The 25,432-nt window shown below is 45.9% G+C and overlaps 1 protein-coding gene across 3 annotated transcripts in view; it reads left to right on the top strand.

The window, feature by feature from the left end:
- The window catches only part of CSMD1 (CUB and Sushi multiple domains 1), a 1,996,605-nt gene that overhangs the window by 1,913,848 nt on the left and 57,325 nt on the right, over positions 1-25,432 (top strand). For all 3 annotated transcript variants that reach the window (XM_027049973.2, XM_027049974.2, XM_053217751.1), the window contains 4 exons: positions 352-546; positions 5,126-5,299; positions 23,434-23,607; positions 25,022-25,195. In XM_027049973.2, coding sequence (XP_026905774.1) covers positions 352-546; positions 5,126-5,299; positions 23,434-23,607; positions 25,022-25,195 — 717 coding nt within the window. The remainder of the gene's footprint in view (positions 1-351; positions 547-5,125; positions 5,300-23,433; positions 23,608-25,021; positions 25,196-25,432) is intronic.

Raw genomic sequence — 25,432 nt, 5'->3', positions numbered from 1 at the left:
AATTGAGACAAACGATATGTAAGATTCTTCTACACATGTGCTCATTTACCTGATGAAGATTTTCCATCCAAGTGAACCGTGCAACTTCTTGTGGGTGATTTATCCGTTTCTATCACAGCGTCACTGCACAATCGCCAATGCACCTGCAATGAGGCCGCCGAATGCATTTTCCATGCATGATCATCCTCCTGTGACTATGTGGGTAGTAGAGAAGAGCACCTGAAATAATAGGCCAGCGGCTTCTGTTTTGCAAGATCAAGTTCAGAGACAAGGGTCTTACCATTAAAAGCAAACGTGATCTGATCTGTCGCGAAAACAATGGTGATGTTAATAAGTATGTTTCATTTCCAGCGGTGATTTGTCCTGGCATCGAAGCTCAGCTCCCGGAGCACGTCACCTGGAGACTGGTTTCGGGGTCACTGAATGAGTATGGAGCTCAGGTCGTGCTGAGCTGCAATCCTGGCTATTACCTGGAGGGCCAGAGGCTGGCACAGTGCCAAGCCAATGGAACGTGGAGCCTAGGCGACGAGAGACCCAGATGTCGAGGTGAGTGACCAGTGCACTTCCCAGGTCAGGTAGCCATTCTGAATTAGTGACGTCACTGACCGCCACCTTTTAACCCCCCCACTGTAAGTGATTGCCCCTATGGATTAATAATGTAACCAAATGGCGTTTCTCATCATTATAATGATGAATATGGATTTTTATGTGACATACTTAAAATGTATGATGGCTGGGTTAAATATTAAATGTTCTATTTATTAATGATTGCATTGTATACATTTTAAAATATTCGAATACTCCGATATTTCAGATCAACTCAAAAACAAATCCAGGCCTATGTTTCAAAAGATAACTCCTTCCATGCACTTACTATTCAAACCCTCTAATTAGGATCTTGGGAAATATTATTTATGCTGAAGATATTGTGTTCTCAAATAATGACTATCTTGAAAAGGGAGATTATTATTCTCATAGGTACAAGATAAGCAATTAAGCCTTTGAGTGGGTTTTATAACAAATATGAATAAATAGAAAAATAAAACAATATTAGTATTGTTCAGAGCACTATTTGACTCAGATATATTTGACACATACTCTTTAGTGGGTTGTTCAGAGGAAATTATCATGCACAGAAACAAGTAGTCAGACCAGTGTCAAATGTATCAAGCACACAGCTTAATAAGAAGAAACCAGAATAAAATAAGAAAAATGACAAAAGAATGCTTTGTTGTCTTTGACATAGCCATCTTAATTCAACTTTGAACAGAGCCAACAGTAAGTAAACATGTATCAAGCGCTCAGGCAGGAGCACGAAGGTAAGTTAGGGAGGGTCAGTGAACTTGAGGACCTCTTCCATAGTCCGAGTGCATGACACCACCAGGTCCCCAGACAACCCTGCCTGAAGCCTGTTTTCTAGAGTAATCATTAACGGTTCCCTTGCCTTTGTCACAAGTGTCCTGGTTTGACTTCATTCATACTGAATTTCCTCCTTGTTCCTCTCGGTCCAAATTAGGGAATCCCCTCCTTCCCACATCCACGCGGGTCTCCCTTACAGGCACCCACTGCAAAGTTCCATGGTGTGATTCAGAGACTCAGTCACTAAGCTCAGCGAGGAGAGTGGAGGCGAAAGACTGGGGAGCCTCTACCTTTTGCCTCTCTCAGACTTTCTAGGCAACATTCCGTCAGTTTCGATCCAGAATCAGAGTCTTAAAAGTAGGCGCACGTAAACTTCTTGGAAGTGGGGAGTTCACGCGGGGCTTCTGCGGATGCAACCGTCCAGTCTAGTTTTTGCTGGGCTTTCTTGTTGCCTGGTGTGCCTGGGGAGGATGGTGTTAGTGTTAGGTGGGTATTTGCTATGCCACAACACGTTACACTAAAGTCCCAAATCTCCATTCCAGAAGAACTGACACAGGGAGACTCGTGTTTAGAAGAATGTTTACAAAAACCGGGGGCAGGGCCGGCCTGATTATTGAACCAAACTCCTTAGCAGGACGTTTCTACTTCTTTGGGGGGAAGAAAGCAAAGTTGGGTTTCTACCATCCATAAATTGTGTATTTGCCTCCATTCTTCTGAAATTCTAGAAAGTCTGTCTTTCTGGCTTTAACATACCTCAGTCTGGTGATCCCAATACTAAGTTTGGTCCCAGAACAACAGCCAGAAATCCATGTATCTGGAGATCTCTCCAGCCAACTTGGCATACAAATGTATTTTGGAAATTGTCAGCCATTCAGTGGTATGGGTTGTTGTATCACACCACACTTTGATATTTATCTATCTCAAATACCATGGACCTGTGGCCTTTTCCAGAATCAGTGGGTTCCAGTGAAATCACTGATCGCTGGGTTTTTTTAATCATTATTTGTAGTTTTCATCATTCCAGTGTGGCCAGAGTGAGTCCCTTCCCCCTGGTTTCTTCATCTTCTCCTTATGATGTCTTTCAAGTTGTCCCTGTTTTCTCAGGAAGACAGGATATTTTATGCTCATCCTGAGTTTTTCTTAACTAAACAAGGAATCAGCCATTCTCCAAGGAGCTCTGGAAACTTTTGGTGGAAAAGGGTGTTAGAGACCAGCATCTAGCATCTATGCCCAAGGGTATGCATTATGTTGTTCATATTATCAGTGGTAGGAAAAGCTGACCAAGCGAACTATTACTCTTGTGACCAAACTGAAAATGTTGTTTTTCTTCCCCCAAAGAGACTTGATATGGATATTTTTGATTAATTTTTATCTCTACTGATACATTTTTTTAAATTAAAATAACTTAAATAACTCAGGGCGGTCATGGCCCCAGGGGCAGCTGAGTCATGTTTGAATATTTTCACTTTGAGCAAGGCCTTCCTTTGACTTATAACCAGGCATCTTGGCGTCCTTCCTCGGGGCCTACTAAAGCAATTCCAGACTGTGGTCTACACAGCATGCTTCACATACTTAACAGTCACCTGTCCTGTGATGCTGTCTTCACGATAAACCGCCCCGAACCATCCACAGTCATGTCATGTCATCTGTTTGTGTTCATGTTCATCTGCACATTCAGGAGGACTTTTCCAGCTAGAACGTACCGGAAAGTCCCTACTCTTGACCTTATATTTATTTGCCACACTCACTAACACTATCCATATTTCTGGCAGGAGAGATGGCCTTACAGGTCTAGAAACACCATGTCACAACATGACTTTTTTTCTAAGTTGAGGATTTCAACATGCACATAATTGTAGAACTGAAGGCAAGAGGAAGGACGCTGCCCTGGGGGGAGAGACACCCATGGCTTGTGATCCCTGGTCACAGTGAGGGGAGGCGGTGTGGACCGCACAAATACTTGGGAGGAGAAAACAACATGGAAGCGAGGCTCTACTTGGATGTTTGACAAAGCGTATGTGTATACGTGGTGTATATGTGTGTTGTGAGTGTGGTGTGTGTGGGGGGGGTGTGGTGTGGCGTGTGTGCGTGTGCGTGTCAGGGCAGCTTCCCCAAGTGAGTGTCGCTGTCACCATCGCAGTGTGGGTCCCCTGCCGGCTGAGTCCCCTTCGCCCCGCTGCGGACAAGCCGCGGCCGTGCTTCCTTAGTCCTCCCTACAGGCTGGTGAGCCTGACAGAGGACAAGCCCCAGACGCCATGGGCACAGGGACATTTCCCCGGAGGTGAAGGAGCAGCGGCCATAGAGCGGGCTCGCTGTCCACCGAGGGTGCGTTCAGGCCCCAGGGGACCTCACGGCCGCTAGCGTGTTTCTGACTGTGCCGACGTTTCAGGACACGGTCTAATTATCCTGAGTGGCTGCATGCGGATCTTTAAATATCCTAACTCAAGGAGAAGCTCGCAGTGTGTTTGGGAAGGGCTTAGTGGAAAGTTCATGATAAATTGTAAAAAAAAAAAAAAAAAAAATTAACTTCTGTGGGAATCCGTTGACATTCGGCCCCGGGCACGTGTTAGCAGTGTCGCTGCACATGAGACACAGCCCTATGAGTTGAGCGATCCCAGAAGCTGGAACCTCAACAACAATAACGTTCCGATCACGACCTCCCCTGTCCGAATTCCTGCTGAGACATCCTCCCCAGGACACAAGCCAGCTGCCTGTGTCCGTCTGTCTGTTTGAAATGGAACCACAGCGGGGACCCCTCAGAGTAAGATCGGCTCCATTCAAAACCCTGGTCTACGTGGCACAGCCGTAAACGTTGTCGTCCCTTGAATCGTCAGTCGAGGCGTTCACACGGATTCAGCCCACGAAATAGGTCCCCAGGTCAGCTCCGCGTCAGTTGGCCCCGACCGAGCCCTGATCCGGTACCAAGCGTCGCTTTGGCACTTGCACGCACCCTCTCGTTAGAGCCAGCGCATGGCTCTGCGGGCAGGCGTTGCTAGGAATGCGTAAGAGAGGAACTAAGGAGGACCCCGGAGTCTTGGAGGAAACCGGCCTCCCCGTAACCGGCAAAACGAGGACCGAAGCTGAGTAGCCTGGAGCCAGGGTCTGTGTTCTTCTTCGCTTCATTTGCTGCCTCCGATCAGCTCGCTATGGATAAGAACTCCGTAACGATCAGCTACCCGCGGCCTGGGCCCTAACCCCTTTATGCAGAGTAACTCAGCAAGTCCTTGGTGCCCTCAGAAGAGTCTTCAGACCCTTGGTCGTGACCCGTGCAAAACCACACGTAAGCCTCTGGGAACAGTCAGCCTTGATGACTCCACGGTCCCAACAAGTCACACAAGTACATGGAGGGAATGGGGAGCCAGGCCTCCCGTTGACGCGGGCGTCCTGTTTTCATCACGCGTCACTAAGTGCGGCTGACGGCCCCGGGCACGACCGCTCCTGTTCCGCAACAGGTGTCCGGTGGCTGCCGCGTGGCTCTCGTGGCCGATGCCCACGGAAGGGCGGGCTGGCGGCCCGCGCGCTTGACTGGTCTGCCCCCGTGGCTGTGTCCCTCCACCGCACGGTTTTAGAATCCGCTCTAAGCGCCCACGTTTCCATTCCAAGGGCGTAAGAGGAGGAAAATTAAGCCTCCTAGATGGTTGACCTGTCTGACCCTAACCAGACATCCCCGTCCCTGATAAAAATTAAAGCTGAGGATTTTGTCATGCTTAAGCAAGAGAATCACCCGCAGACTTGAAGTAACGTTCGCTTTTTGTTTGCCTTCCAGTGATCTCGTGTGGAAGCCTCTCCTTTCCGCCAAACGGTAACAAGATTGGCACGCTCACAGTTTATGGGGCCACAGCTATATTTACGTGCAACACGGGCTACACCCTGGTGGGGTCTCACGTCAGAGAATGCTTAGCAAATGGACTCTGGAGTGGCTCCGAAACTCGCTGTCTGGGTAAATCAATCTATCATCTGGTATTTCTTTAATTTAGCTAAGCCTGAAAAATAGACTGTGGTTGGGCAAGGCGTAACACCTCTTGCTATAAATGTTCCAACAGAGAAACTAAATCCTACCTGCGGTCTTAGGGCTACACTTCACACAGCAACTTCTTTAAGTATCGAAGGGGATTATTTTTTAATCTGGCCAATAAATGAAAGTCGCATATTGCCTTGAGTGACTTAGAAACTATTTTCTACAGCGCTGAGGGTGTCATCGCAACTTTATGCCATCAGTTTAGGACACACAAAAATGATACTCAAAAATATGACATGCTTTATCTTTAAAAGAAATTTTACATTGTGTCAGTAAGTGGAAGTGACTAAGATCAATCAGCATAAGTTCAATGAATTATTTAGAGAAGAGTGTGTGCGCAGTCACGTGTTCTTCCTTCGCTTAAAGATTAAAATTTTCTGCATGATGATTTAAAAAAATTGAGTTGAAAATCTTTTTCGTTGAAAAAAATCTAGTGAATAAACATAAGAAATTGTTGAATTGCAGCTTAAAGCACGGACTTACCATGCTCCTGTAGGTCTCCAAGTAATCTTTAAAATATGTTAACTGCCTTTTGTCCTTTTGACCTCTTTGTGGGACCTCAATAATTTTGTAATCGCTCAAAAGCTATAGAAGCTGGAAAGTTTAAGCCTCTGACTCTCCATGGGCTGGAAATCACTTCAGGAATGAAGCCAGGACCAGTAAATTTTGAATAGTAAAAATCTGGTCTTTTTACTTGAGATAATTTGAAGAAATGCTCGGGAGAATTTGGGGGAAAAGAGAGAGAGAGAAAATGAATCTAAATAATAATTCCAGAGAAAATCAACCAACGAAAGGAGTTTCTTTCTCACTCTTATCCATGAAAGGACACCTGCTTTCTTTCTTTTTTTTTTTTTCATTCAAGAGAGAGAGGGAGAGTGAGCGAGCAGGGGGGAGGGGCAGAGGGAAAGAGAGAGAATCTGAAGCAGGCTGCATGCTCAGCCCAGAGCCCTATGCGGGGCTCGATCTCATGACCGTGAGATCATGACCTGAGCTGAAATGAAGAGTCAGGCGCTCAACCAACTGAGCCACCCAGGTGCCCCTGACACCTGCTTTCTTTAAGTTACTGTCATACCTATATGGAAGCTGCCAGCATACCCTGTGTGTGTAAATACATATATTGTTGCTGAGTGTGGTCAGTATGGTTGTCAATAGACTGAAACTTCCTTGGAATGTGTGTGGGATTTTGTGTTGATAGTCACTAGTGCCTCTGAGATTTTCTGTGCCTTCCTATGTGACATTATAAAATGTCTGGTCATTGAGTACCACTCTCCATAAGGCGGCCCTCCTTCGGGGTAGCTCTTCTCTGTTACCTTGAGTGACAGACGCTTGGTGCTAGGAAGGCAACCAGGTGGTCTAAGAAACGTACTTGTCTGCTCTAATTGCGATAATGGAAAGCAGTGACAATTTACATTTGACTAGTGACCTACTGGTTACAAAAGCCTCATGAGGTGAGATGGTTACTGTGGCCTCAGGGAGTTTGAGTGGCACAATTTCTGCAGGTGACATCCTGGGGTCTGCTGTGGTCTTGTTGATTCCAAAGACACCTTCACTTTTTCTCCGGCGTTCTTCTTGACTGCAGATAAGGACTTCGAAGTCGAAAGGTCGAACAGCGTGGTGTATAGTTGTCTGGGCCAGTGTGCCGCAAAGTACGGCTTAGGTACGATACAGTATGTCTGAGAAGCTTTTGGGAGAGGGAGTGTTCTGAAGGAATGGAAACTGAAAATAAAGAGGAATAAAACTGTCTGGAAAAGAATGTATAACACATTAGCGTAGTAGAACCTAGATGTAAAATATAAGGAATGATAAAATTGGAAGAGGCAGAGAATATGAAAGAAAAACTACTAGAAAAATATTAGATAGGACACATTGCCACATATATTTATAAAACAACGAGTAAAGGATGGGTAATACACTTAGCATAAATATTTCAAAAGTCAGCGAATGCAGTTGCACAACTACCACTGCGACTTGAAAGTGTAATTCGTGATACAGGCACACCTCCGAGATAACTGTGGATTTGGTTCTAGACCAACACAATAAAGCAAATATTACAATACAGTGAGTCAAGTGTATTTTTTGTTTTCCCCATGCACGTAAAAGCCATATTTACGCTATACTGTAGTCCGGTAAGTGTACGATAGCATTACGTGGAAAAACAATGATGTACGGTTGACCCTTGAACTACATGGCAGTTAGGGGCTCTGACTCCTCCCTCCTGTCAAAAATCTACATACAACTTTTGAGCCCCTAAAAACTGAACCTCTGATAGCTTATCGCTGACCAAAAGCCTTACTGATAACATATAAATGAACACGTGTTTTGTATGTTATGTGTAATATATACTGTATGCTTACAATCAGGTAAGCTAGAGAAAATAAAATGTCCTTAAGGGACACCCGGATGGCTCAGTCAGTTAAGCTCCATCCAACTCTTTTTTTTTTTTAATATTTTTATTTATATTTGAGAGAGAGAGAGGGAGACACAGAACCCGAAGCAGGCTCCTGGTTCTGAGCTGTCAGCACAGAGCCCGACATGGGGCTCGAACTCCTGAACCGTGACATCATGACCTGAGCCGAAGTTGGACGCTCACCCGACTGAGCCACCCAGGTGCCCCTAGCTCCATCCAGCTCTTAATTTCAGCTCATGTCAAGGTCCCATGGTTGTGAGATCAGGCCCCACGTCGGGCTCCGCACTAAGCGTGGAGCCTGCTTGGGATTCTCTCTCTCCTTCTTTCTCCGTGCCTCCCCTGTGTCTCAAACTAAATAAATAAGCCGAGAGAAAATTTATTAAGAAAACCTTAAAGGACAGGAAATACATTTACAGTGCTGGATTTGCTGAAAAAATCCACATGTATGTGTACCCACGCAGTTCAAACCTGCGTTGTTCGAGGGTCAAATGTACACGACTCAATTTAAAAATACTTCATTGCTAAAAATTGCTACACAAGCCGAGCTTTCAGCTGCTCACAACCTTTTTGCTGGTGGAGAGTCTTGCCTCAGTTGTGATGGTTGCTGACTGATCAGGATGGGGTCAGCTGAAGGTCGGGGTGGCTGTGGCTGTTCCCTAAGATGAGGCAGCGTGGAAGTTTCCCACATAGACCGGCTCTTCCTTTTATGAACAACTTCTCTGCAGCATGTGATGCAGTTTGACAGCATTTTGCCCACAGTGGGACTTCTTCCGGCTTTGGAGCCACCGTCTCAAACCCTGCCGCGGCTTTCTCAACTCGGTTTATGTCGTGTTCTCAGTCCTTTGTCGTCATTTCAGTGACCATCACAGCATCTGCCCCAGGACTAGATTCCATCTCAGGAAACCCCTTTCTTTGCTTGTCCACATGAAGCGTCTCCTCATCTGTTCAAGTTTGATCGTGAGACGCAGTCCCTCGTCCCCTTGTGACTCTCATTCTCTGGCTCCTTCCACCACGTCTGCCTCTACTTCCCCATGAAGTCTTGACTCCCTCAGCGTCGTCCATGAGGGTTGGAGTCCACTTGTTCCAAACTCCTATTTATGCTGATATTTTGGCCTCTTCCCATGAGTCATGGATGTTCTTAATGGCATCTAGGGTGGTGAGTCCGACCTGGAAGGTCTTCAGGTTACTTTGCCCAGATCCATGAGAGGAATCACCATCTATGGCATCTACAGCCTCGTGAAATGCATTTCTTCAGTAGTAAGATGTGCAAGTTGAAATGATTCCTTGATCCACGGGCTGCGGAATGGATGCTGTGTTAACGGGCGTGAAAACCGCATTCGTCTCATCGTGCGCCTCCATCAGAGCTCTTGGGTGACCAGGCAGAGCACAGGCAGGTAGAGCACAGGCAGAGTCGATGTAGCCCAATTCTGAAGGGCCCGCGGATTTTCAGAATGGTACGTGGGCATCGGCTTGCACGTAAGGCACCAGCTGCGTTAGCCCCTGACAAGAGCGTCAGTCTTCCTTTGAAGCTCTGAAGCCAGGCATCGACTTCTCTCTGGCGGGGAAAGCTCTGCAGCATCTTGTTCTAACAGAAGGCTGTTTCACCGACTCTGAAAATCTGTTGTTTGCTGTAGCCACCGTCACGAATGATCTCCGCTAGATCTTCTGGAGAACGTGCCGCAGCTTCTGCCTCAGCACTTGCTGCTTCACCTTGAACTTTTATGCTACAGAGACGGCTTCTTTCCTTAGTCCTCACCGACAAACCTCTGTTGGCCTTAAACTTTTCTTCTGCAGCTGCCTCCCCTCCTTCGTAGTGTTACAGAGAGTTCGGGCCTTGCCGGATTAGGCTTTGGCTTAAGGGAATGCTGGGGCCGGTGTGATCTGTCTAGACCGCTCAGACTTCCTCCTTGTCAGCAATAAGGCTATTTCAGTTTATTATTATTCGTACGCTCCCTGGAGTAGCATTTTTAATTTTCTTCAAGGGCTTCTCTTTTGCATTTACAACTGGGCCAGCTGTTTGGGGCAAGAGGCCTAACCTTTGGCCCAAGGCTTTCAACATGCCTTTCTCACTAAGCTTATTCATTTCTGGATTTTGATTTAAAGTGAGATATGTGTGGCTCTTTCACTTGAAAACTCAGAGGTCATCACGGGGTTATTAATTAACCTAATTTTAATACTGTTGTGTCTCAGGGAATAGGACAGCCGGAGGAGACAGATGCAGCAGTCAGAACACACATGACATGTATCAGTCAAGTTCACGGTCTCATATGCACGTGGTTTGGGGTGCCCCAAGCCCTGTTACAATAGTACCAGCAAAGATCACTGATCACAGAGCACCATCACAAATATAATCAAATATAATCAGGTTTGAAATGTTGTAAGAATTAGCAAAACGAGACACAGAGACACAAAGTGAGCAGACACTGTTAGAAAAATGGCACCAATATACCTGCTCAGTGCAAGGTGGTCAAAAACCTTCACTTGCTAAAAATACAGTATTTGCAAAGCACCATAAAATGAGGTATGCCTGTGCATGGAGTGTGACAATGAAAGGTTATCTCTTGTCCTGAATAATAGATCACTTATGTCTAGATAACATAGTATAAACCAGTAAGAACATATGTCTGTGGGACCCAAGGAGATGTGGCCGAGGCCGGGGTGGGGGTGGGGGAAACAGGAGAACAGAGGTAAAGTCAGCGCTAGAGAAAATTCTCAACAGGCCAGACAGATAAAGGGAGTAGAGGATCCAGTCCTAAATCTGGCACAAAGATTTGATAAAGTAGATAACGGATACCACCATAACCTCAAAGTCACCCGGATGCCTTACTTGTATACAGTGATTTGAATGATATTATTTATTGACAGTGAAACATGTACAAGACAATTTTCAATTATATTGACTTCGTTAGAATGCACAGGAGGTGCTCACAGCTACCGTTCATAGCTAAGAAATGACTTACAACAGTGAGGAATCTGCCCAACGTTGTAAAATCAATAGTATCACAAACAGAATGGAAACCTAGGCAGTTTGACCGCAGAACACAGACTTCTTAACATTAGGGTATGTAACTAATGTATCTGAGCAGATATTGTGTTATTTTGCCAATAATTGTATTTCTCAAAGGCAGATGTAATAAAAGAGTGCACTACGTGCATTGTGCTAATTCTGACCAGTAAGGTGGCATCAGTTGGTTGGTTGATCCTGGGGGTAAAATGGCTGCTCACCCCAGGCGTGCCCTCAAAAGAAGGTTGGTGCCTTCGTCGTCGCATGTGGCTAATCTCATCCTTCATGTTGCGCTGCTCCCAGACCTCTTGCTTACCAGTCTTGCCAGTATCTTCCCTCCATTTCTTGCCCTCTGAATTGTTTCTTTGTCCATTGCACTGCTTTGGATCTCCAGAAAATCTGGATTTTTACCCAGCTGAATGACCTTGGGGGACTCTCAGGTTCTCCTGGACCCTATGAGGGTAAACTGGACAGTGATGAAGGGGAAATGACTTATAATGACAATGGAGGCAGTCAGTGAGAGTCTTTTTAAAAAATCAAGGCAAATAATGGGTGAAACCCCATGGAATCAACTTTAAAGGAGACATCCCTTTTTAAACAAGACAGAACAACCCCCACAATTCTGACTTTGAGAAACAGATCACCCCAATGAAGAGAAAAATGGAAAATTACCCAAAGAAATGGAGACAGTTACATGAGATGTTCTACAAGAAACTCAGTTTGCAAGCAAAACAATAACCCTACAATGTACTAAGGGAATTAAAATACAGGTGAAGGTCATGCTGTGAAGGATAGATTCACCACAAGCGGGGTGCAGTGAAAAGATTCAGGACCATGAAAGTGTAAGGACCCTGTAGAATGCAGGTTTGAAATAAGAACCAAATTCACTCGTTGTGGCTGGTACTGAAATAGTGGATGGCCCAAGTAAAGCAGAAGGACTCAGCTTCCTCTTCGTTCTGTCTTCTGTGTCATGAATCATTCTGGAATGCAAAGGTTAGAACCTACTTTTGTATCAGAAACCAGGACCCCAGGAGAGAAAAGGAGTCTGTCCAGGAGAACTTGAGAGTTTGAGTGGAGTGGCTGGGGGGACCCTGGAGGAGGTGTCCAAGTCACTGACAGTCCCCTGCCAGTGGCACGTTATTAAAAGGAACGTGTAGTGTGATTTTTCACACGAAAAGGAAAGAAGCAAGCTGGCAGGAACAGCGGAGCTGTTAATTGGATGATCCACAGAGCTGTTGGTCAACTCTGTTGTTTGCAAGATCTGTGGCGACGCATGCTTATGAAGAACACGTCTAGTTTCACAAGATAACATGCAAGTCTGGGTTCATCTTTGTCTGACCTTGCTTTTTGGTGGGTGTTTAGAAATACTCTTTAGAAATGGTGCTTCCGAATTTGGCAAGACGTAGATCAAGGTTTTCTGTTACGACTCTCACAGTCAAGAAAGCATAGGAGCGCTATGTTGTCTTTCAACAACTGCTGAAGGGGCTTTCCACAGTGACATCGATTATTCGGTTGATGCGACTGGAAAGCAGATTTCCAGTTGTGTAGTTCTCTCCCTCATTCTAGACTTCTCCAAGAAGTCTACCCCAAGACTTCTATCCACATCTTGAGTAGAGGCGTAATAACGCCAGCTGAAAGAGCGAGAGTAAATATTTGACAACCGATTCAGAATGTCACCAATCTCAGTGACAGACAAAACACATATGAAAATAATGCAGTTCATGGAAAGCTTCACTGTAAGTAAAAAGTGAAACACCTTCCAATGTACATGACGAGGAGAAAGTTATGAAACCCTAGCCCTCATGGAAGGATTTGGTGTTCTCAATATGAGAAGGCTCATAAATGCAGAGGTAGCCCTGAGACTGATGGTGTCCAGGCTTCATGAACAGGACCCACCTCATTCTCTGGCTAGGAGGTCCGCGTCCACAATGATGATATCGCTTCCGTGAAATAGTTCAAGTGGGCGGTGAAAAACTGGCACGAACCTGTGCTCAAGGATGTAGTAAACGTGATAGGTGAAGAATGTTTGGAGAACCTGTGATCATCAGTTTGACTGCAAGGCAAGTTAGGAAGTAAATAATAGCCATTTTCAAACATTTAAAATGGTATTGAGAGGTGGAATAAACCCATTTTGGTAAACCGTTTTACGTTACAAATGTCAGCCCTGATGGATGGATAGTGCCCACCACAAAGACCTGTATTGAGATCTCTAAGTTTTAATCAGGTGGGGACAGGGGGATAAAAAAGCAAAGAAACAAAAATAAAATGAATTAAGTACATCTACCAAAGGCAAGAGCCAGGGTTGCCAATGACATTAGTGATGCATAGTTTGATTCATTTGTTTGGAATGGCAGACACTGTGCGGAAAAATAGTTTTCAGACTACGTGTAAGAAGTTCCTTGCCTTTATTTATTTTTTAACATGTTAGATCTGCCCCAAAATGCAAAGAACAGTTCACACAGAAGGCAGTCGCCTGTTCGGTAGGCTTTTACGTGTAGGATTCCTTTAGACTTGGAGCCTCATTGATTCCATGTCCCAGATGCTTTTCATTAGAATGCAAAATGCTTTGACGAAAGCATTTTTTTCCAAGTGTGTGAGGCATCTTGTTTTTTAACGGTTACTGGAAGAAGAAATACTTTGGCCTGAGAAGTTGCTTCTCTTTCCTGTGGAACGTGGATCATATTTCCAGTTGTAGCAGTGTGGTTATCTCCAGCAGGAAAGACCATGCCAGGTCCTCCGATGATCACTGCAGCAGAAATGGCTAAGCACGTGGACCGACAGCACTTTCACACGGGGACGCTGGGGACTGTGTCTGCAGGAGAGCTATATTTACAGAGAAGAAGGATGGTCTTCTTTGCTAAACACTCCGGCACTGAATCCACGCTGTGTTGGAGCTCACTGGTCTGAATTCTACGCCAGAACCTTTGAGACAGGATGCAGTGAGGGAAGCCGCTCGACCCTGTGTGCAGACATCATGGTAGCTTAACTCCAGGCAAAGGGAGGCCTGTGTGCACCACAGGATCTTAGCGTGCACTTAATCAATGCTGTCATTCTCGCCTTACTACTGGGGTCTCCCAGCGCTCTGTGAATCACCAAGGGCTTGTTCTAGTTTACCATCTGTGTTGTGTGATGCTACACATCTCCCTGGGCTAGGCAATTAAGCGCTGGGAATGCTGACCCCATATCTACTCATCAGGTACCTCAGAATCCATCGGGGAAGTTTGATGATCCCCATGGTCCCTTCCGTTTATCTTCCCTGTGGTAGTTTGCACTGAGCCCAGCAGACAGCACACAGACTAGACGAGGTGGTACGCTTGTAACCCAGGTCTCCCGCTGTAGAGACCTACATTAACCTCTTGATGACATTTATATCATTTAGACTTTCTCACACATAGTAACGCTTCATCTCCGGCACCTGGCCACCTCTTTAGTGTGTGGTATGCGAGATGTCAGTGATAGACCGAGATGTTACCCACACAAAGAGCATGTTCCTTTTTTAGTAGGTTGTTTTGCTAGTATTTGAAATAAGGTTGCCTTTGCTGTACTATAATGGCCTATGACGAGATGAATTTTTTTGTACGTATAATAGCACGGTGACATTCGTATGGCTGAAATAGCTAGATGACATGATTCAAAATAACACTGTTGGGTCATACTGTCTCATAGTTCTTAGAGAATAGAATTGGCAAATATTCTGCAAACGCCTGGTGTTTTAGGATAGATCCGTGTAAAAAAAATTTAACAGCCAATTACGGTAATGCTTATATTACAGCAGAATTGCAGCAGCGGAGTGGAAAGTTTACGCCCCCACCCCTGATCTTTGGTACACAACGTTCTGTGTACAATTTAGCTGTATAATGCCGGGGAAGGGAAAATATTTGGCAACGGCCAGTGCTAGTCGTCACATGTTACATATGCATCGTCAGTGGCTGGGAGATAAATGTCACAAAACACTTCCCAGCCGCAAGCGGCTTCTGTCCGTATTTCTGAATATTCTCTAATGATATTCATCCGATTCCTCAGGAAACGTGGCATAGGGTGTAAAGGTTAATAGGATCCAGTTCTTCTGTTTTCAGGAATTTATAATCAGAGGAATAAAGAAGATAAATACCAAGTGCCTTTAATAAAAAGGTGAGATTAATGAAGGGCAAAAGAGAGAACTCGGGGTGGGAGAGAGGCCGGTGGAGGAAGCCGTTTGGAGCGATGGTGGGAATGTGCACAAGCAGAAGTGGAGCGAGTTCATCCCAGAAACTCCGATGTGCGTCCAGTGCCGCAGGAGGTGGTCCGGATGGTCCAGAAGGCTGGCCCACCGGCATGCAGCCTGTCCTGGGGAAGTGCTCTGTGTAGAGTCCCAGGAAAGGGGGGTGTGCACTAATGTGGCAACACGCTCATGGAGGAGAAGCCATCTGATTGTTCAGGTTCAGGCTCTGGTTCAGGCACAGGCTCGAGGCTGGGGTGCGGGGCCACACCCTGCTCTCAGAATCACACTCTGCCAGTGGAGATACGTAGGGGAGAAAGATTAGGTGTCTATTTGCTGAGTTCACAATGCAGCAAAACAGCAAAAAATCTAGAAGTCTGGGTATTTTTTAAGTTTATTTTTTTAACGTTTATTTATCGTTAGATAAATAAGAGACAGAGAGACAGGGTGAACAGGGGAGGGGCAGAGAAAGGGGGAGACACAGAATCTAAAGCAGGCTCCAGGCTCCGAGCTGTCAGCACAGAGCCTGATGCAGGGCTCAAATTCACAAACTGCAAGATCGTGACCTGAGCCAAGGTCGGTCACTTAACCAACTGAGCCACCCAGGCACCCCTTTTTAAGTTTATTTTTAAGAGAGAGAGAGAGAGAGAGAGAGAGAGCGAGAGAGCACATGCACACAGGCAGGGGAAGGCAAAGAAGGAAGTATGTGCAAAGTGACAGTGTGATTATTTGGGGAGCTGTACAAAAAGGGACAGATAAAGGACTTCTGAAAGCCCCAGAGACTACCCAAATCCTGAAACTTTTATTTATATTAAGTATGGTTTAAACTAATTCTCTTGGCACTAGGAAGTGTCAAAAAAGATTTGAGACAAATATATTTTGCGGTGAAGATTGGGCCCTCCTTTGATGTACTCATGCACAAAGTGTCGTGTACCTCCTATAAGCAGATACCTACATGTCCTTGGGAAAATTCCCTTGCTGTCCATGGCACCACATTTTCTCAGACTTAGGCAAAGTTGCTGAGCACTGCCCCTAGAAATCACACTTGTGGAAGATCAAAGTCTTGTCTCTCAGCACTCAGACGTGTTCCTTTAATACGTACAGATCTGAAGATTCAAATGCATCCAATGGTGTTTAATGCCAACGAGTTTCTCTGCATGTAAGAATCTGAACTGTCTGACATTTTGTGACTGTTTGTTAATACTCAAGAAGAGTTTGTCAATTGGCTTTGGAATCCACTGCCAAATAACCTTGCCTTTAGCGCAAAGCCAGTGTTACTGCCCAGCATGGAAAGAATGGAACAAACTGCATTTCTAATTCTTACGCAGGTACTGGGCATTTATAATGATTATTATTTTATTTTCAGCAATAAGTACCAATAATCACAAAGCAAATATGAAGGTTGAATATTTGGTTTGTAGATTTTCTGAAAATGTGTAAATGTATTCCGTTTTAATCCCCAGATCAATATTGGTATTTGTACAGACACAAACCAATGCAGTGAAAAGGTGACCTTACAGTAGTGAACTCTCAGGTTGGGGAGGAGTGTGTGTGTGTGTGAGAGTGTGACCTGATGGTAGGAGAGAGATCCAGGTATACAGTTCCGTTTAATGGCACGGATTCCACACCAAGGGATGCAGGGCTCTGGGTCCATAGAGTGCACACCTGTAATGTGGGAGATAGCATGCCCAGCATCTCTACTGGTGAAGTGCGTTTCTATGGAATATGGGCGAAAATGGAGCTTATTTACATTTCCAAATCACCGAATTCATTTCTAAAATCGTACAAGTGCACATAATTGTAAGACACTCTAACACACATTACTTGAAAGTACATTAAAACCTTGGATTCTGAGCAACTTGTTCTGCGAAGGTTCCACAAGATGAGCAAACATTTCTAGTAAATTTCAACTTGATACACGAGCGATATCTTGCGATACGAGTCGTAGGTGACGCCCAATGTCACACGATCACAACTGAGCCAATGGTTCCGGAAATTCACTTTGATATACGAGTGCTTTGGACGACAAGCATGTTTCCAGAACAAATTATGCTCACAAACCAAGGTTTTACTGTAACTTGAAAGTTGGAAGTGTTCAGCGTTTGCATGTGTTGGGATATTAAGGTATATCTGCCAGCTGACATATGACACCCTGGGTCAGTCACTCAGAAAAGTCACCAGTAGAAATCAGTGTGTTTTCAAAGGGCTGTGGACTGCATGGCTCCTCACAGAATGAGAAACAAATAGAGAAACACTGTAGGAAGCTACTCTAAATATTGCTCACATCCTATGAATGGATAAGGTTCCTGCTCTAAAATAGAGCATTCCAGAAAGCATGGATAGCATCCTTACAAGTGCTGGAGGAATCCGGTTCATTCGAGAACAAGTTTTCACAATAATTCACTCTACCAGAAACACGTTCAGGAAAGCACCTGTGTCCTCTCAGAAATGTTAGACCGCACCTGCTAAGACGTGGGGTTTAGATGGATCTAGAAAGAGCAGCTTGGAGGAGCCTGTCCTGCTCTGAGTCCTGCAGTAGCGGGTGAAGCCTGCATCGCTGACCTGCCTGGTCCCCACGTGCTGGCCGTGTGGTGGGTGATCACCCTGCTGACCCCCAAGACTGCAGACAGCAGCCTGGGCTCCCCGGGGATCCCAGCCGCGTCCCAGCCCCTCCGATCCTGCCTCTGGCAAGTTTGCAGGGAACCCTTGACCCAGGGGGAATCCAAGAAACCAGGACACCCCTTCCTGGCCTCAGGGCATTCCGTCCCCCCCCCACTTGTTTCCAGCTTTCAGGCTACCTTCCTACCCATCTCTTTTTAGTTAAATGTCTTGGGCAGGGCGCCAAGGTTGGTTAAGTCCGTTAAGCGTCTGACTTTGGCTCAGGTTGTGATCTCATGGTCCGTGGGTTCGAGTCCCATGTCGGGCTCTGTGCTGACAGCTGGGAACCTGGAGCCTGCTCCAGATTCCGTCGCCCTCTTACTCTGCTCCTCCCCTGCTTGCACTCTGTCTCTCTCTCTCTCAAAAACAAATAAACATTAAAAAAAAAAACTTCTTGGGCAAATTTTATCCCTCCTAACCCAATTTTAGAGAAAGATTATCAAAAGACATTCTCTTTTTTTTATCTGGAGCATTCTAACTGCAATATAGTAACAGTTTATGAATGGAAACAATAATGCAGCCTTCAATATATACAGAATAGCATAAACTATAAGCCAGGAATTTTCAAAGCCTGTAGCACAAAGCAATTACCTGGCAAAGGAGGTGATACATCCAGGTGGCTATGACCTGGCCTGTTCCACTGCAGCACAAATGAAATCTCGGTTGTTCTGGAAATTCTGAAGGGTCCCTATTCTATCCTTCAGTGGTCTTCATAAGCCAATAGAATGATGTTCACTCATGCTGTAGCCTGTGGGCTCCAGAGAACCATCCGCCCGACACTGGGCAGCACCCACACTGGCACTGAGTTCCTAATTCAGCTACTGATTCAAAACCAGTTATAAGAGTTGGGGGATTTCCCGCAGTGCAGACATACTGATTCCACACTTGGAAAAAAGGTAGAAAATGTAACGTTCCAGAACCGTGGAAGAAATAGATTTGGTCATTCATACTTGAAGTAAAAGGAAATTTGGCAATTCCTGTAGGAGATATTCCTATACCTATCTAGCTGGCTACAGAATTAAAAATCCCGTAGAGTGACAGTTTTTACCACTCTGCCTCGTCCCCGAGCCCTAGTCGGTGCTCTCGGGTTCCGCTTAGTGGCAGATTACTAAATTCACAGGTAGGCTTGATCCAGAAATAAAGCAGCCGCATGCTTGTCACTCCCAGGTTTTCTTTCCACACTTTACTGAAAGCATTTCCAGCTGATATTTCTCAAGAACTGAGTTCCTGGTGTGATTCTATTGGCTACAGAATTGCCTGTAGAAAACAGTGAGTGATCTGTGTTTAAGTGGAAGCCAAATGTTAACAAAGAACAAAGGAGCAAACAAACAAACAACAACAAAAAGTAGGATCTAGGACCCACTATATACTCACATCGTTTTAATTAGTTGATACTTTGGTTTGAATTTCTTTTTTTTTTTATTTTGTAGTTAATAGATTTTCTTATCCTTTGCTATCGCTTATACTTAGCAGAATTGTACTGGCGAAACCCATCCAAGTAGTGGAAGACGCATGAAGTAAAGAACAGTATGTACACTTATAAGCAGATAAAAGTGGATGCCCTTCCAGTAAATGGATAATGTGGTTCTATAACACCATGGTCATGTTGCCTGTTTTAGGGTCTCCAGTGTCCACTCTTGGCTGCATGTCCCGCCCTGCTCCCCCATTCCCGTGGATGCACACACCTTCAGGCCCTTCCGAATCAGACCTCCCCATCGCTTTTTCACTCTCTGTGGTTGGATCTTATTTTCTGTGCAATCCCATACCCCAAGAACATTGCTGGCCAGTAGGAAATCATCATTAAATTACTGTCAGATCGCCTAGCAGGTAATGGATTTGGATATACTTTCAAAATGGAAAGGACCTCACTGTCCACTGTCACAGGGATTTAATGGGTGACATACATTGTAGCCACTGGACAGAAGCATGAAGATAATTACAAAGCATTGTATGATGGATAAAGAGAAACACTTCCTACACAGTGTATCGAACACAAAATGTGGCTACATCAAGGATAAAGAAACTCACAAAAGATAGCACAATATTGTCATAAAGTAATAGACTCTTACATTTGAAAGAGATTTCTGAGTATATTGAGCTCAAATTCTACCTAACACAGATTCCCCCCTGCCCATGATATTTTTACATACTGTCAACATTCTGGTTAAATACTCTTAAGTGAAATTGTGTGAATATTCTGTATTTGTGAATGGCTTGTAATTGGTTTAAGACTTTGAATGTTTTAAAAACATTTTAACGCATGGGCTGGAAATTCATATAAGTGAAGGTCAGATTGGTATGTGTTAGCTTCAAATCAGGAAGTCACATGGTCTACATGTATTCAAATGAGGACGCAGAAGCAGCAGGTGATGCTATGGATTCTTCCTGTCAGGCCCTGAGCCAAAATGAAGTGCTTTGGAAGGACACCCTCTGTGTCCTTTTCGTGTTGAAGGCCAGATCCTCAAAAGAACTGAAAAGACCACATGTCAGGGAAGAGGCGCCATTGGGAATTGTTGCTTCCACATGTGGCTGTCATCTTGTCCCTTCAATATCGAAAGTATACAGATACCTTCCTGACCATTAAGAGTAGCTCTGTCCCAGGTTTCCAGAAGATAGCGCAGACTCAAACTATGTGCTGTTACAAAAACCCCATTACGAAAGAGAAAATGTTTATTAAGGTCTCAGAGTGAGTCTGGCCAGGGACGTTTGTCCGAGTCAAGGGTGAGACCAAGCAGATCCTATAAATGGTGGAGGCTTTCCCATCGCTACGCACCCCCCTTTCGCATCCCAGTTGCCCTGCGCCCCAAGTCCCTTCTCATGGAGTGGTGGCAGGCCTCAGAAATAACCCCCAAAGTGCTTGGCATTTTTCTAGAACAACAACCGGGAGTTAGGTGGCCCACTCCCTCTTTGAAAATTGGATTGTGTTGTTGTACATGTTTCTAGAAAGTGCATGTTTTAATGGTCACCTCAAAAGTGGCTGGGCTCTCTGTGGGACCTCTGTGCCAAGCCTGTGTGCTGCCCCTGGTCTGGCTCTGTTACTAGTCGTTGTCACCCGGATTGGAAAATGGCCCCATCTCCCGCCTAACAGGGCACACTTTGCATGTGATGGCCTCTCGAGTGGCAGAAGGCTTGTGGAGCCAAGGTCAGTGTTCTGTGATAACATTCCCAGCTTCAGAGGCTCATTCTTCAACCCGTGGAGCACATCCTTCCTCCTCTGAGTTCTCTGCATGCATCAGGTCTCGGTTTGGGGGAGGTGATCGGGCCTCTTGCCAGGATCGACTTAATCGATCTGGCCGAATGGGAAAAACCTGTCGAGGCGACAAAGAATCGACCAAATCTAGCATGACTTTTTTGGCCCGACTTCTTATAAACGTTCGAGCAGGGATACCCGGCCATCAATCGGGTCTGTTCCCTCTCCGTGCTGCAAAGTCACCTTGCTGATAATACACTTAGTGCAAAACCCAGGAGGACACAGCACCGGTAAACGCTGTCAGAAGCAGAAACATAGATTATTATTTTAAATTCTTCAGAATGATGAAGTTAGCACCAATTGTTGCATGGCAACGATTTGACAACTTTCTCCACCTTGGAGGTGGTCTGCTTTGTGTAAAGCTTTGACAGCTGTGTGCTCTATTTGGGAAATAAATGAACAGGGGGAGTCAACATCAAAACACTCTGCATGGGGGTGCCTGGGTGGCTCGGTCAGTTAAGTGTGCAACTCTCGATGTCAGGTAAGGTCACGGTCTCATGTTCGTGGGATCAAGCCCCGAGTCAGGATCCAAGCTGAGCACAGAGCCTGCTTAGAGTTTCAGTCTCTCTCTCTCTCTCTCTCTCTCTCTCTCTCTCTCTCTCTCTCACCCCAATCTCTGTCTCTCAAAATAAATAATTATACATTTAAAAAAATACTCTGCCTCTACTCCTGCCTGTCCCTCCCTATCCACATCAGCTTTGAGGTTTGTATGGGTCATTTAGGAACTTGTGGTCAATGCCTTTTTCTTCATATGCATCCCAAACCCATGTGTAACACGGATCCTTGGAATGTCAGGTACTCCTAATGCTTCCTGTTTTGTTGATTAGCCGTTCTTTGCATAGGAGAGGAAGGGAGAGGTGAGAAGGGAAGGGGAGGAGGGGACCAGGTGAGGGGAAGGAGAATGGAGCAGAAGGGAAGGGGAGAGCGCAGGAAGGCAGGTGGAGAGCGGAACAGCCACACCGAGCCCCCCTCTTCCAAGTTCCCTCTGTGCCACATGGCACCGTGTGGTTCTTAAAGGGGAAAAAGTGTGAAGGACGCTTGTTAAGGATGGGAAGGCAGACTGTGTGTGGTACCATCATGCTAGGTGTGGGGTCACTGCATTGGGATTTTCCAGTGGGGGAGGGAGGTGGCGCCCATCTGTGCTGCATTGGGAGTGGGGGTCACAGTCCCGGAGAGGAGCGGTCCCGGGCGGGGGTCGCCAAGAGGGCACATTGGGGTAAGGGGGGCTCCGGCGAACCTGACCTAGCAGTATGGTGCTGAAGGCAGGCCGGGGGGACAGAGCTCACCCGGGGGTGGTGGGGGATGGAAACCCATCAGACAGCGGGGGGGCGGGGGCTCCTCACTGAACTGACCTCGCACAGTTTTTGCCAACACTGGACTTTACACGAAGGGGCATGGGTGAGAAGGCTCGGGAGCTGCCAGAAGTGCAGTCAAGCCAAGGGTCGTCGTCACACTGCCCCACCCTTCTGCTCACAGAGAACGGAGCGCCCCTTACTTCCTTCTGCACACGGACGCGCTCTGTTACTGGAGCCTGTTGGACAACGTTGGCCAATTAACGACCTTCTCGAATTTCAGATTCCTTCCCACCATGGCTTTTCACCTCTCCTTCAGTGTGAATGTCCGTCCTGATGGCACCTTCCTGCCTTTTCTTTTCCCGGCCCCACACACTTCCCCCGGGCAAGCTCAGGGAGCGTCAGCTAACATCCATAATCCTGCTTCTCCTACACCTGCTCTGTCCTCAGAACATCCGTCCCCTGAATACTAGACTCTTCTTCCAAGTGACTACAAGCCGGTTCCACCTAGACACTGGTTCAAACCTAACCAAATGCACATGTTTGCACCTGAACGTATTTTCTGGGGCGCCTGGGTGGCTCAGTCCGTTAAACATCTGACTCTTGATTTCAGCTCAGGTCATGATCTCACGGTTCATGAGTTCTAGCCCCTCACCGGGTTCGACACTGATGGTGCAGAGCCTGCTTGCGATTCTCTCTCTCTCTCTCTCTCTCTCTCTCTTTCTCTCTCTCTCTCTCTCTCTCCCCCCCCCAAATAAATAACATAAAAAAAGAAATTAAGCATATTTTCTGATATTTATCTTGACATTTCACAAATAGTTCCACGATCTACTCTCTCACACTGGAAATCCTTACCTCCATGGTCAACATGTCACAAAACATATCAATACTAATCCCAAGTGTCTCTTCCCCTTTCCTGGCTTTTATTTGGAAAAGCGGTAACAACGTAAAATCTCGGTAAGAGAAACAAGTAAGGAAAATACATGGGGAAACCATAATCGGGGAAATAACTTCATTAGCAATTCCTCTGTGTTAGCAATTTCATATTTGAAATATGACTCGATACCCACAATTGTTGAGAACAATAAATGTGACAAAGCAAAAAAATTATATAAAATACTGTGTATAAATGGGAAAAATTCCAACACGTTATGCACTTGACGGTAAAGGTAAACAGGCTGTGAATGCAGTACTTTTTTCAGAGACTGATTCTGCAAAACGTTTATCGGTTTTACTCGTGTCTGCAGCTGGCCACTGCGGTTCCCCGGACCCGATCGTGAACGGTCATATCAGCGGAGACGGCTTCAGCTACCGGGACACTGTGGTTTATCAGTGCAATCCTGGCTTCAGGCTGGTTGGAACTTCCGTTCGAATCTGCCTGCAAGACCACAAGTGGTCCGGACAGACCCCCGTCTGTGTCCGTAAGTACAACGTGAATGCATTTCAGCATGTGCTTCCTTTGGTCACCTTTTCTCTTGGGAGGAAGTCTTAGCACAGACGTGTGTAACCTCCAGAGTGAGACAGAATGGAGATGCGTCCCTTCACCTGTGTTGAGAGAGACGCTACAGGCAGGGCTCCTCCCTTCCTTTCCAATCCACCTCCCCCTCTGTTCCCTTCCAGCACCTCCAGAGGCTGGTCCGCAGTGAACGTGCTCCTTAACTCCTCTCAGACAGGTAGATCCCAGGACGAGCGATGTCGTGCACTCATTTGCCTCATTTCATCACAGGGTAAACAGGGTGGAAACAGAAGGAGGGCAAAGGCACGGAGTCTGTCCGCAGGTTGACTTTCCGGAGTCCCCCGGATAGCTACACACCCCTGATCTTCCGTGTTGTTTCATATTTTTTCTTTCAACAAGAATCCAGAGTTTTGCCAGTAGTCCTTCCTTTAAAAGAAAGAGGTAGAATCTCATGGAATGATTGTCCTCAAACTTTATAACATCCAAGATAACTACCAACTAGTGTTTTTAGAAGACATTGTACTCTCTATTGCAAAATTTGTTTTACACCAATAGTCTTTTTCGCCTAGTATATTCTTTATTTTCCTGCAAATTATACAGAGGAAATGTTGATGCAGCCATAGATAATGACAGGTATCATCTAGGAAAGTGCAGTGGTAAATGGGCAGAGTTCAGGGGCGAAAGCTTTACTTAGAAGAAAGAACCGTTGACAAGATAAATGAGGAGGAAAACACCAGTTTTATGACTGTAATGTGTTTCTTTTGAAAGGGCTTCTGAAGGATATCTTTGGGATTTGTATTGCTGTTATTTAGGGCATGACATTAATGACAGTTCACTACCTTTCTAAAGATCGTACAATGGGGACTGTCAAAGAAAATAGTGTTTGAGCATGCACACTTATTTTGCTACTTTCCTGATGTTTAAATTGATATTGGAAAAAATGATGTATATTCAATTTATCAGCCAAGTCCCTGTAATGTTTCAAAATGAGAGTTCCACGAAACTAGCTGGTGTTTTCTAAGGGGAAGATATTCAAAACTCGTAATTCGTGTAAGAATTTTACCCCCTCTCATTGTTCACTGCTTTATTATAGAGTTATTTGACGTTCTGTCGTGACATAAGAATAATTAGTAAGACGAAGAAAGTACATCTCCCAGGTGTAGGTTATTGTCCATAATTATAATAAACACATGTAGGTCTGCTTATGGTTCTTTGTCACCCTTTTCCCTTCCAAGTGTAAATACAGCCTGTAAGGTATCTGACAGCCGGCTTTGAGTCCATACGTGGGCACGCCTGTAAAGGTCTCAGTGAGGTGTTCCAAGGGGGGGTGACGACCTGGTTGTTTTCTGACACTGCTGTGGGCCTGTCTTCCTACGCAGCCATCACCTGCGGCCACCCCGGGAACCCTGCCCACGGCTTCACCAACGGCAGCGAGTTCAACCTGAATGACGTCGTGAACTTCACCTGCAACATGGGCTATCTGCTGCAGGGCGCCTCTCGGGCCCAGTGTCGGAGCAACGGCCAGTGGAGTAGCGCCCTGCCCACGTGTCGAGGTGGGGGGGGGCGGGAACGAGTTGGGGAGGGAGGGGGGAGGGCTCCCGGAGGTGGGGGAGGGCTCCCGGAACGAGCCCTGCAGGCTGAGGTCAGCGGGCTGATGAACACCCCAAAGCGCCCGTGTGTGTGATGCTTCAAGGACAGGACTCTGCAGGTGCTTTCACTGCTGGGGGGCGGGCGGGGCGGTGGGGGGAGACAGTTGGGAAAATGATGGTGAAGACTGGCCAGGTGTTCAG

The sequence above is a fragment of the Acinonyx jubatus genome, chromosome B1 (assembly GCF_027475565.1).
Source record: "Acinonyx jubatus isolate Ajub_Pintada_27869175 chromosome B1, VMU_Ajub_asm_v1.0, whole genome shotgun sequence".
Classification (NCBI taxonomy): domain Eukaryota; kingdom Metazoa; phylum Chordata; class Mammalia; order Carnivora; family Felidae; genus Acinonyx; species Acinonyx jubatus.
This window is presented reverse-complemented; position numbering and strand designations above follow the sequence as displayed.